Source organism: Equus przewalskii, chromosome 3 (genome assembly GCF_037783145.1).
Source record: "Equus przewalskii isolate Varuska chromosome 3, EquPr2, whole genome shotgun sequence".
In the NCBI taxonomy this organism is placed as follows: domain Eukaryota; kingdom Metazoa; phylum Chordata; class Mammalia; order Perissodactyla; family Equidae; genus Equus; species Equus przewalskii.
In genome coordinates, this window is record NC_091833.1 from 87,458,912 (window position 1) to 87,472,946 (window position 14,035).

The following is a 14,035-nucleotide window of genomic DNA, read 5'->3' on the forward strand; positions in this document are numbered from 1 at the left end:
TAATAAAACCAACCTTACAGGATTGTCATGTGGATTAAATAAAGTAATGAATGTTAAGCCGCCTAGCCCAGTGTCTGGCAATATAGCACTATTCACTATCTGCTAGTTACTGTTTTTCCTTTTTGCAACACTCTAAATACCAATAGAGGTATTACTGTGTTGTTGTTGTTATTGTTTTTATTGGGATATAATTGACTAATTGAGATATAATTGATTATATTAGTTTCATATATACAACATAATGATTCTATATTTGCATATATTGTGAAATGATTACCACAGTAAGTCTAGTTAACATGTGTTCCCCTACATAGCTACAAAATTTTTTTCTTGTGATGGACTTATGTTGTTTTTATTTTCTGATTGTTACTTATAATTGTATATTGGACTGTAGTCATGACTTTGGTTTTTGAAAAATACTTCGGAATGTTTTATTGAATTAGACTGACTTCTCTGGCATCACTGGATATGTATTTCATTGACAAATGAAGAGCTCTTCTATTTTCTTATTCCAGTGATATTGAATAATAAATATAAACTTAGCAAGAAGGATATTCCACTACTGGTAAGGAATTTAGACGATGGTAAGAAGAGAGATCAAATGTGCACAGGAAAAGCTAAATTTTCACAAAGTAATATGAAGGACGATCCTTCTGATTTTACCAAGTGATCACATGGGAAAGGAGCCAAACTGAAATCGGAAGAAATTAATGGGTTTTTTTGAGAATTAACTCTTCTTGAGATCATAGCTTTATATGTAATGTTAAGTAATTTATTGTAGCTCCACAGTGATGATGAAGAATAGGTGGAACAGCGTAGCACCCTGTGTTTAGGAATAACTTATAACCCTTTTAGAACAAATGTTTCATACTGACAGGTTAAAAAGTAAAGCCGCAAATGGCAGCTCTAGCTTTAAATTTAGAAATAACTATACTTCCAAGGAAAGGAACTGACCACATAGTCATCTTTTCCATTGTATTTGCACACATAGGTTATCACCGTTGATATGGTATCTTTGCATGAGGTGGTTAAAATATAAAATGGCTAAAATATAATAATTGTGTTATTTGGGGTTTTTGTTTGTTTCACAGACTGTTGGTAGAGAAAATCTTTGCTCAGTATCTTGTTCCCCACAACCTGGAAACAGAAGAGAGAATGAAATGCTTATATTATTTATATGCTAGTTTGGATCCAAATGCTGTCAAGTAAGTTACTTTTTAAATGATTGGAGTATTTCCTGAAGATTTCATAAAATTACTTCATCTCATCTAATTGTTCTTGATGGGGTTGTTGCTTTTTCTAGTTGAATCGAGAACCTCGGATAAATATAGAGAAACATTTTATGATATAAATTCAGATAGGTTAAAAGAAAAATATTCCTATATGCATAGGCATATTGTCAGATGAGTCAGGAATATGGTTTCAGGGATTCAGACGAGTCCCTGTGTCAAAATTATCTTTTGTCTACCTGTTAACTGGGATCTAAATTACACTATTGGAGTTTTACCATACTAAGCACTGATTCTTTCTCAGGGGAGCAAATTCAAATCACCTCTATATAAAATGACCATATGATTGATTTTCCAAATTGGGATATTTTGAGACTGAAAGGCATTATTAATTTTGTTTGGGCCCAGCCCCAGTAGCCTAGTAGTTAAGTTCAGCACACGCTGTTTTGGCAGCTTGGGTTCAGTTCCTTGGCACGGACCTACACCACTTGTCTGTCAGGTGCCATGCTGTAGTGGTGGCTCACATACAGAAAGAGGAAGATTGGCAGCAGATATTAGCTCAAGTTGATTCTTCCTTAGCAAAAAAATAATAATTTTGTTCGGACAACTGATGTAAACTTTAAATCTCCCAGGACACTAGGATATGTCGTCATTCCACTTTAATAAAGCTTTTAAAAAAGTAACTTACTCCTGTCATTTAGAATTCTGATTGTTCTGAATAAGAACCTCAGTTCTTTTATATATGTATATAACCTTTAATTTTCATATAATTTCAAACTTAGAGAAAAGTTATAGGAATAGTACAAAGCATTGTGATATCCCCTTTATCCAGATTCATCATTTTTGACCATTTGCTTTATCATCTGCCACTTGCACGAAGTTTTTCTTTATGTCTATGTGCATATTTTCTTCTGAACCATTTGAGAGTAATTTGCAGACATTGGATTTCTTTACCCCTAAATACTTCAGTGTATATTCCCAAGAACAAGGATATTCTCTTACACAACCAGAGTACACTTTCAAAATCAAAAGATTTAACATTGATACGATATTATTGTTTAATTCAGTGTGTATTCACATTTCCTCAATTGTCCAAATAATGTCCTTTATGGATTTTTTTTCCCCCTTTCTAGGATTTCACTTTGCATATTTACTTGTCATGACTCTGGTCTCTTTTATTTGGAACTATTCCTCTGTCTGTCTTTGTCTTTTATGGCTTTGATGTTTTTTGGAAGAATATTGCATTGGCCAGTTATTTTGTAGAATATTCAATTTGGGTTTGTCCAGTGTTTCCTCATAATTAGATTGAAGTTATGCATTTTCGACATAAATTCCAGAGGTAACACTGTATCCTTGGTGCATTAGGAGGCAGTATCCATCATTTTTAAAAAGATTTGCAGGTGGTTCCTGATGCTCACTCTAGGTAGTAAACCCCTACCCTAAGGTTTTGGTCTCTATTTATATTTCAAAATATTTGGCAAAGAATACTCAGAGATAGACTAATTTCTCAGAGGTCCTCTGGTCACCTAGAATTATAGAATGAGTTTGTGAGAGAAGAAAATCTGCTTTCATAAAGAGAAAAGAGTCTAGAATAAACACACTCAATTTAAATTTGGTGTCTTTAATCTACATGATTTCTAAGAAATTCATTTTTTTAAATGGTCTACAGCCCTTCGTGTGTTCCCCCTTACTTAGCCTGATCCTTTTCTATAGTATGTTCCAGCTTCCTGATGCTCACCTACTTGCACTCTATGCTCCAAGCCTATAATGTTTTTTCAGTTTCCTGTATGTGCCATGCACTTTGATGACATTTTATCTTTCTGTGTACCAGAAGAACATTTCAGCTACCTCTGCTTAGAATGTCTTTCAGTCCCTTCATTTACCTGGCAAGGTCCTGTTCATCCTTCTAAACTTCTCAAATATTTTCTCTTATAAGTAGCCTTATATTTACCATTTTTAACTACCTGTCTTAATTCTAATAAATAAATTTTTTGGTGCTTAAAATTTTAGGTAGATGTGGAAGAATGGTGTATCTACACAATGCAACAATAATAGTAGTAAAGTTGAATAATTACCAGTGTTGTTATATTATGTATTTTCTTCCTATTTATAACTTTATTTGCAGAGCTCTCAATGAAATGTGGAAGTGTCAGAACATGCTTAGAAGTCATGTACGAGAATTACTGGATTTGCATAAGCAGCCTACAGTAAGTTCATGATTTGTTTAAATTCATAGTTTTTTAGTCATTGTTCAGTTTTGTTTAGTTACGTATAATAAAGCAAGCAAAAAGTATCTCATGTTTTATTTTCCAAATGTCAGTTAAACATAATTTATGTAGTTATCCAAGCTGAATTTCCATTTCAAATAAATGTAACAAAATCTTAGTTTCCAGCGCAAGCAAAGAAATGGTGTTTTCTAATTTATCAAGTATTTAGACACGAAAAATTTGTGCATCGTTTATCAGTTTTCAAATAAGTAGAATTAAACCTGAAGATAAAATTATATTAGAATTCATAATTTTTTTCATTCTGATTTTTCATCCTTCAGTGTAGAGTCAGTATCAAATTAGGTATCAATCCTATAAATATATCCAAGTCTAATTAACAAAGAAATTCTGCCCAACGTTTTCTGGAAGGTGGAGGGGAAAGAAACTTTAATAATCTCTTAATATATTTGTAAATGTATTTGGTAGAATAGGTGTTCTTAGCCAGAGAACCATAGACAGAGAGCCCTCAAGGACCCATGGACACTAAAACAAGGGTTGGCAGACTTTTTTGTAAATGGCCAGATAGTAAAAATTTAGACTTTGCCAGTCGCATGGTCTTTGGTGAACTGTTCAACTCTGCCTCTGAAGTGCAAAAGTAGTTGTAGACAATATGTAAATGAATGGATGTGACTGTGTTCCACCAAAACTTGAGCAAAAACAAATGGCCCATGGGACCATAGTTTACCAATTTCTGATCCAAATTACTCAGGTTTCATACAAATCTAATAATAAAGTAATATTTTATTGTGATGGATGAAAGGGAAGTGCTCTTTAGAGGGGAGGTGAGAGTCTGAGGTTAAGTAATAGATCACAAAATAGCTAATAGAACTTTCATTCAGCAAGACAGTTTTTCTAGTTTTCACATTTTTAGTTAATTTTCTTTGGTGTGTGGTTTCACAATGATTTTGATAGGATAATTGTTTCAATTGTCTTATGTTGAATCTACTGGCAAGATAATTTCACTATGAAAGTTATGTACTTTTCTTTAATTTTTAAATACCTTCCTGCTGACATCTCTTTTCCTTCTGTTGGTCCTAACTTAATAGTTGTTGCTACTCGCCAATTCCTTGTTATCACCTTAGGGTAAGCCATTTTCTAGTGGATAGATTATGATGAATTTCTTTTTTTTACCTTAAAAAAGCTACTGTACTGAGTAAAGATTTTCTTACAGAAATTTGTTAGCACATGTGACTTCTTTTGTTTTTGTTTTAAATTTCAGTCAGAGGCTAACTGTTCTGCTATGTTTGGAAAACTGATGACCATAGCAAGTGAGTATGTTTATTCACTTCGTAGATATATAATAAACAGCAAAACAGACAAATAATTTACCCAACGGGACTATCAATTTTCTGCTAAGAAAATAATTCTTTTCTTAATAATTTTATTTCTAAGACCCAATTAGGCTGATTGTCCTTTGATGACTTAGCATTATTTTTAAGACTGCTTGCTTTTAGTTTAGTAGAGTAGTGTTTTTTTTGTAATATTGATTCTGTTTTAATTTCAGAGAATTTGCCTGACCCTGGGAAAGCACAAGATTTTGTGAAGAAATTTAACCAGGTTCTCGGTGATGATGAGAAACTACGGTCTCAGTTGGAGTTATTAATCAGCCCAACCTGTTCATGCAAACAGGCAGATGTTTGTGTGGTCAGTAAATTATACTTTTGCATTTGTTCTTCAACTTTGTTTATAGAAATTTATATTTCATTAAATCCTGCTTTGCATAGATTATTTGTGTGAATTTAACAATGTCACGAGCTCTGAATTACCTAGGAGTATGCGTGTCATCAGTTTAGTTCTCTTTACTTACCACTCTTCAGCCAAATTTCAGGAAGAACATTAGCAAACTAAGCCAGGGAGATTGGTTCTAGGAATTGGGCAATATAAAATGCTTTGTATTTAGTAGAATTCGTTAAGGAAATAAGAATTTTCTAAATGCTTGTGTGTGCATACGTTTTCTTCTTCCATGTATTAGCATGGAAATAACCCTTGTCAGTAAATCAGCAATAGTTACATTGCCATATATGCGTTTATAGATAAGGTCATTCTGGTTTTTGTGTTCATTCTATTCTTGGACTCTTTATTTTATAGAAAACCAGTATCATTGAAAATATCAGGAAAGAAAACTTCATCCATTCATTTATTCAGGATTTTATGAGACAGTTGTATGTTTGAATTTCAGCTATACCATTTTACTACCAATGTGACCTTTAGTAAGTTCTTCAATTTTTGAGCTTCATTTTTATCCTCTATAAATATTAACAACCTCATAGAGTTGTTAGAAGATATTATATATATATATATATATATATAAAAAATATATTTCTTAATATATGGACCTGCACTACTCTTTAGGATTTAAATAAGTTGTATTTCTGTGGTATTACACATATATGACAAACAGTGTGCTTGGGACCAGGCTTACAGGGATAAATAAGAGGAAGAAAATTAGTTTAGATATTTATGTCTAACTTTGCTCTAGAGAGAATTAGAGTGGGATAATTATTTAAATTTGTGATAAGGGATAAGGACTCTAAGAGATGTACTTACAAAATGGTCTGGGAGCGTGGAGTAGGTATTTTTTAATTCAGTCTAGGTATACAGGGTCTCGAAGTGGATCTAAAAAGACCAGTAATTAGAAAGAAATGGCAGGGAGCCAATTTAGAGAAGAGAGCAGTGGACTCTTCTGTTGGGCTTAGGGATGTGGATGTGCCATGTCCGCAAACCACAGCCTTTGCACTTCTGAGCTGGGTGGTTTGCTGAGAATGTTTAAAGGTTTCATTTCTTTCTTTGGCACTTAGAATTCTGGTTCCAGAGCATTGTGTCCTGCAGGGCATCTACTAATGTAATTGGATCACAGAATGCAATAGCTTGAAAATAACCTTAGAGATACTTGGTATAACTGCTTCATTTTACAGATAAGGACATTGAATTTTAAGGAGATGAAGTTTCTCATCCAGTGTTTCACGGCTGAGTATAGTGGCTGAGATGTAGGTAGAGTCTAGATCTCATAGACTCACAATAGTGTTTTTTCTATACATTCCATCATTGTTTGCAAGAAGAACCAGTACAAACTGAGAACTGCTCAAGAAATATGGACCTTGAGAAAGAACACACAAATGATATTTTTGGACTGAGAGAAAACAGGAATTGAGCCTGAATTTGAAAACATGACAATAACATGAACTCTACTGTTTGTCAGACCAGAAATATTTAAGAATTTCCAGATCCAAAAAGTATATGCAAAATGAATGTTTGTAACCAGAATCTCTCAGGGAGAATACTACAGCCATGCAGTGCAGCCAATTAGTACTCCTGATTTTAGGAACCAGAAAAATAGAGATGAGGAGTTCACTTGCACTAGAAAGAGCATAGTAATGTACCTTTTGGAGGGGAGGTTATTCTGAGGATACTTAAGTAATGGGCCACAAAATAGCTGATAGAACTCTATTCCAGAAGAAAAAAATTCTGCTCTTCACATTTCTTTGTTCACTTTCTTTGGTGAATGGTTTTACAGTATTTTTTCTTCTAGCTCTTACGTTAGTATTGTATACTCTGATTACATTATTTAACTTATCTATATGTTCTTGTGTGTAAAGTAGGACTTGTAATAGCCTTTAAATGCTCAGGAAAATGACCACTGTTAGAATAGTTTTTGCTGTTTTCCAGAATATTTGTATCATTTGTCCTTCTCCCCAAGGGCTACTGATGTTAGTTACATATGTCCTCTAATATCCACATTCCTTTTTTCCTGATTGTTTCAGTCTGAAGTAGAAATATATAGACATAAAATTTAATTTCTGGCGTTCTATGTAGCTTTCATTCCATGGGTATTGAAATATGTGCTGGATAGATATGCTTTCCCTTTGGACTTCAGGTTTTGAGCTTCAGCACTTTAGTTCTAGAGAAGGACCGCATGTTTGCCATAGCTTCAGCTCTGCTTGCTGTTTTATGCTCTAGTGCCTTTTTATGATCATAGTTCCCAAACTTTAAGATTTTCCAGGAAGCTTGTTAATTCAGCATATGAGACAGTCCTAGGTTTGAATTTCAGCTATACCATTTACTACCAGTGTGACTTTTAGTAAGTTACTCAGTATTTCTGATCCTCATTTTCTTCATCTGTTATAAGCATTATCACCTTATAGGATTGTTAAGAGAATAAGATAAACAACACATAAAAAATTACAGGCCAACATCACTGATGAATATAGATGCAAAAATCCTCAACAAAATACTAGCAAATTGAATACAGCAATACATTAAAAAGATCATACACCATGATCAAGTGGGATTTATTCCAGGACTGCAGGGATGGTTCAGCATCTCCAAATCAATCAACATGATAACCACATTAACAAAATGAAGAGTAAAAGTCACGTGATCATCTCAATAGATGCAGAGAACGCATTTGACAAGTTACAGCATCCATTTATGATAAAACCTATGAGTAAAATGGGTATAGAAGGAAAATACCTCAACATTATAAAGGCCATATATGACAGACCCACAGCTAATATCATACTCAACAATGGAAAAGCTGAAAGCTATCTCTTTAAGAGCAGGAACCAAAGATACCCACGTTCACCACGCTTAACTGGCATAGTATTGGAGGTCCTAGCCAGAGCACTCAGGCAAGAAAAAGAAATAGAAGGGATCCCAATTGGAAACGAAGAAGTAAAACTGTCACTATTTGCAGATGACATGATTTTATATGTATAGGAAACCCTAAGGAATCCACCAAAAAACTGTTAGAAATAGTAAATAAATACAGTAAAGTTGCAGGATCCAAAAATCAACATAGAAAAATCAGTTGCATTTCTTTACACTAACAACGAAGTAACGGAAAGAAATTAAGAATAGAATCCCATTTACAATCGCAACAAAAATAAAGTACCTAGGAACAAATTAAACCAAAGAGGTGAAAGACCTGTACACTGAAAACTATAAAACATTGTTGAAAAAAATGGAAGAAGAGAGGCGGGTCTTGTGGCCTAGTGATTAAGTTTGCCCGCTCCGCATCAGTGGCCCAGAGTTTCGCTGGTTCGGATCCTGGGTGTGGACATGGCACTGCTCGTCTGGCCACATGGAAGTGGCATCCCACATGCCACAACTGGAAGGACCCACAACTAAAATACACAACTATGTACTGGGGAGATTTGGGGAGAAAAAGCAGGGGGAAAAAAAAGAAATTGAAGAAGATATAAAGAAATGGAAAGATATTCCATGCTCTTGGATTGGAAGAGTTAACATAGTTAAAATGTCCATATTTCCTAAAGCAGTCTACAGATTCAGTGCAATCCCTGTCAAAGTTCCAAAGACATTTTTCACAGAAATAGAACAAAGAATCCTAAAATTTATATGGAACAACAAAAGACCCTGAATAGCCAAAGGAATTCTGAGAAACCTGGATGTGTCACACTCCCTGATTTCAAAATATACTACAAAACTGTAGTAATCAAAACAGCATGGTATTGACACAAAGAGAGACACAAAGATCAATGGAACAGAATAGAGGGCCCAGAAATAAACCTACACATCTATGGACAGCTAATTTTCTTTTCTCTTTTTTTAATTGAAGTTACATTGCTTTATAACATCATATAAATATCAAGTGTACGTCATTATAATTTGATTTCTGGATAGATTACATCATGTTCACTACCCAAAGACTAATTGCCATCCATCACACAATAAACGTGCCTAATCACGCCTTTTTCACTCCTCCCTCCACCCTTCTCCCTCTAGTAATCACCAATCCAATCTCTGTCTCTATATGTTTGTTGTTTTTATCTTATATTTACAAGTGACATCATACGGTATTTGACTTTTCTTCCTCTGACTTATTTGGCTTAGCATAATACTCTCAGGGTCCATCCATGTTGTCACAAATGGCAAGATTTCATATTTTTGTATGGCTGAGTAGTATACCATTGTGTATATATACCTCATCTTTATCCATTCATCTTTTGATGGGCATCTAGGTTGCTTCCAGGTCTTGGCTGTTAGGAATAATGCCACAGTGAACATAGGGGTGCATATATCTTTATACATTGATGTTTTCATGTTCTTTGTAAAGATTTTATTTTTCCTTTTTCTCCCCAAAGCCCCTTGGTACATAGTTGTGTATTTTTCTTTTTTAGTTGTGGGTCCTTCTAGTTGTGGCATGTGGGATGCTGCCTCAGCATGGCTTGATGGGCAGTGCCATGTCTGCACCCAGGTTCCGAACCAGTAAAACCCTAGGCCACCAAAATGGAGCATGCGAACTTAACCAGTCGGCCGGACCCTCATGTTCTTTGGATAAATAACCAGCAGTGGAATAGCTGGATCCTATGGCAGTTCTATTCTTAATTTTTTGAGAAATCTCCATACTGTTTTCCTGGACAGCTAATTTTCGACAAGGGAGCCAAGAGCATGCATACAATGGAGAAAGGAAAGTCTCTTCAATAAACGATATTGGGAAAACTAGAGAGCCATGTGCAAAAGAATGAAAGTAGACCATTGTCTTACACCATACACAAAAGTAAATCTAAATTGGATTAGAGACTTGAAGGCAAGACCTAAAACCATAAAACTTCTAGAAGAAAACACAGGCAGTACACTGTTTGACATCAGTCTTAACAGCATCTGTTTGAATACCATGTCTCACCAGGCAAGGGAAACAAGAAAAAATAAACAGATGGGATTACATCAAACTAAAAAGCTTCTGCCCAGCAGAGGAAACTATCAACGAAAGGAAAAGACAGCCTAACAATTGGGAGAAGATATTTGCAAGCTGTATACTGATAAGCAGTTAAAATCCAAAATATATAAAGAACTCATACATCTCAACAACAAAGAAACAACCCAGTTAAAAAACGGGCAAAAAATCTGAGCAGTTTTCCAAAGAAGATATAGGTAGAGATGGCCAACAGGCACATCAAAAGATGTTCAACATCACTAATTATCAGGGAAATGCAAATCAAAACTACTATGAGATACCACCTCATACCCATCAGAATAGCTATAATTAATATGACAGGAAATAATAAGTGTTGGAGGGGATGTGGAGGAAAGGGAACCCTCTTATGCTGCTGGTAGGAGTGTAAACTGGTGCAGCCGCTATGGAAAACAGTATGGAGATGCCTCAGAAAAGTATGACTAGAACTACCGTATGATCCAGCTGTTCCATTGCTGCGTATTTATCCAAAGAACACAAAAACATGAATGTGTAAAGATAATGCACCCCTATGTTTATTGCAGCATTATTCACAATAACTAATACTTGGAAACAACCTAAGTGCCCATCAATGGATGAGTGGACAAAGAAGTCATGGTGTACATAAACAATGGAATGCCACTCAGCTATAAAAAAATAAAAGATGAAATCTTGCCATTTGTGACAACATGGATGGACCTTGTTATGCTAAGTCAGATGGGGAAAGTCAAATATCTACCGTATGGTCTCATTTATAAGCAGAAGATTAAAACAACAACAAACAAACATGTAGATATAGAGAGTAGATTGGTGGGAGGGGGAGAGGGAAGAGGGCGAAAGGAGTGACAGGGCACATATGTATGGTGATGGATGCTAATTAGTCTTTGGGTGCTGAGCATGATGTAGTCTACACACAAATCAAAATAGAATGATATACACCTGAAATTCATATAATGTTATAAACCACTGTTACCTCAATTAAAAAAATGATAAAATGAAATTTTATTTATAGCCTAACACAGGGCCCCCTGCACTAGACTTTAAGATGTAAATAAATGGTAATTCTTATGGTATTACACATACATGACAAACAACACTAGGAATTCTTAAAATAGATCTGGAGTAGCATCATGAATCTCCATCTTTTAACATTCTCAAAGTGATTCTGATATGAGTAGTCCATGGACCACACTTTGAAAAACCTTTCCCTACAGCATTATCCGGATATGCCTTTTATATTTAGAAGTCCAAATTTTATTTTGTCCTTTGATCATGCTGCACCGTTACAATTTGCATAATTTAGTAAATTGTATTATACATGGTCTCTCACCGAGGTTGCAGTTTAGGTGATGGAGACAGGCAGATACTTAAGTAGAAAATACAGTGTGGTAAGTATTCTGATAGAATCACGTGCTTTGGTAACATAAAGGAAAAAGCACCCATCCCAGGCAGGGGTGGAAATGGGAATACCTTATTCTAGAATAAGTGATTCCTGAGTTGAATCTTTAAAGGATGAGTAGGAATTAGACCACTATTCAAGAATGACTGTTGTGTTTCTAGCTTGGGTGACTGGATATCAAAGAAGATGGTTTAGCGATAGGAGAAGATAACAATGTGTGGCGTCTCAACAATTGTGTTTAGAAGTGTGAGATTCAGGCCTGGTTGATATATATTAGCACAGTCATATCTCCTGGAGGAGGCAGAGAAGAAAAGATCAAAAGGAAAGAGAGATGCTAACTTAGGCTATTTAGTAAGAACCATAGAATGCTTCCTGGCTTCTTTTAGTTCAACTTTTTCTATAGTTTGATGAGAACGATACACAGATGTGATATTGTGATGTATAAGAAATATGTATTTGGTCTTCATCCCTGGTTCTGGCACAGAGCTCCTGAAACCCTTGGAGTTTCCTAATGATGAAAGCAGCTAAAGTGTTTTTGTTGTACTAATTAGGTGATTTTTTGGGAACCCGCCTCAGGATGGAGGCTGGTTGCGAGGGAAACCGGCCTTGTGATTAGACTGCTTGGGGGGGGGGGGGGCGGGGGGCGTGCGGGGCATGCGGCACAAGCGGTCAAGATCAATCACCAATGGCCAGTGGTTTAATCAATCATGCCTGTGTCATGAAGCCTCCATAAAACCCCAAGAAGGACAGGGTTTGGAGAGCTTCAGGTTGGTGAACACATGGAGATTTGGGGAGAGTGGCAAGCTTGTGGAGGGCATGGAAGCTCTACATCCTTTCTCCATACCTTGCCCTATGCATCTCTTCCATCTGGCTGTTCCTGAGTTATATGCTTTTATAATAAACCAGTGATCTAGTAAGTAAAATGTTTCTCTGACTTCTGCAAGCTTCTCTAGAAATTAATCAAACCCGAAGAAGGGGAGAGACTTGTGGGAACCTCTGATTTATAGCCAGTTGATCAGAAGTACAGGTAGCCAGCTGGACTGTGACTGGCATCTGAAGTCCAAGGAGGAGGTTGTGGGAACCACGATCTGTAGCTGGTCAGTCAGAAGCGCAGGTGCTAACCTGGGCTTTTTTTTTTTTTTTGAGGAAGATTAGCCCTCAGCTAACACCTCCCGCCAATCCTCTTCTCTTCTGCTGAGGAAGACTGGCCCTGAGCTAACATCTATGCCCATCTTCCTCTACTTTATATGTGGGATGCCTGTCACAGCATGGCTTGACAGGTGGTGCTAGATCCACACCCAGGATCCAAACCAGCAAACCCCAGGCCTCCGAAGGGGAACGTGTGAACTTAACCACTGGACCGCCGGGCTGGCTCTGATAACCTGGGCTTTTGACTGGCATCTGAAGTTTATAGTGCAGGGGCAGCCCTTAACCTGTGGGGTCTGATTGCTATCTCTGGTAGATCAGGTCAGAATTGAGTTGAATAGTAGGACACCCAGTTGATATCCGGAGGATTGCTGGTTGGTGGGGGAAACCCCCTCCACACTGGAATTGGGTCCAGGCACCCAAAATAATAAGTCACTGTAACATGAAAGTTAAACCTTTGGAAATTGCTTCTTGTGCAAAATTGCTTTATCTAGTTTACTGATTCCAGCTGTGAAATATATTGCTAATATTAAATCCGCATAGGAGTAATTTTGATTAGCTATGAAAACAAAGTCCAGGGGAGAGAGTACTGTGTACCTGAAAGAATGCTATTTTTTTTAAGAAATGTTTATTTTTTATTGTCAAAATGAAAAAGGAAAATTGTATGAAGAAGAAAGGGGATATAGAGATGCAGCATTTTTTTAAGCTTTTTTATAATGGGATTAATAAAATATAAGCTTGTTGAGAATGGGGGCTATTTCCTTATTTCTTTGATATTCCTTAAGAGTGCTTAGTATACTAAATAACTTATATAACTAGTAAATATGTATTAGTAGTAATATCAATCCGCAGTGATAGCATAGATTTTATCAGAAATTTCTGAAATGTTAGGGATGCGGAAAGAATTAATTTTCTTTACTCTTTCTGCTGTCATTTCCTAAAAGAATTATACATGGTTACTTTTGTTTGAACCTTTCTCAACTACTTTTCAGTTATAAAACTTCTTGTTGGTCTTAGATGTTTCTGTTTGTGTGTTGTGTGTTTTTATTCCTTGAGTGTATAAAGAAGAAAAGGCAACTGTTCATTCATTGTTACTTAGCTGCCAAAAACTAATCTGGCTTGCTGCTTATCCCTAGTATCACTTAAGATTATCACACATATAATATTTTTAACTAATTGTTATGAGAGATTACCTAAATATTACATACATAAAATATCATTGTGAGGGATTATTTAAATGTAAGATTGTTCTGTGGGAATATAAAAATGTCAGGTTTTGGGGCCCACCCCATGGCCAAGTTGG

The 14,035-nt window shown here is 35.8% G+C and overlaps 1 protein-coding gene across 14 annotated transcripts in view; it reads left to right on the forward strand.

Annotated features, from left to right (window-relative positions):
* Nucleotides 1–14,035, forward strand: part of PDS5A (PDS5 cohesin associated factor A) — a 165,054-nt gene that overhangs the window by 80,609 nt on the left and 70,410 nt on the right. For all 14 annotated transcript variants that reach the window (XM_070615115.1, XM_070615109.1, XM_070615112.1 and 11 more), the window contains exons 13-16: nt 1,092–1,205; nt 3,355–3,436; nt 4,716–4,764; nt 5,001–5,140. In XM_070615115.1, the coding sequence (XP_070471216.1) occupies nt 1,092–1,205; nt 3,355–3,436; nt 4,716–4,764; nt 5,001–5,140 (385 nt within the window). The remainder of the gene's footprint in view (nt 1–1,091; nt 1,206–3,354; nt 3,437–4,715; nt 4,765–5,000; nt 5,141–14,035) is intronic.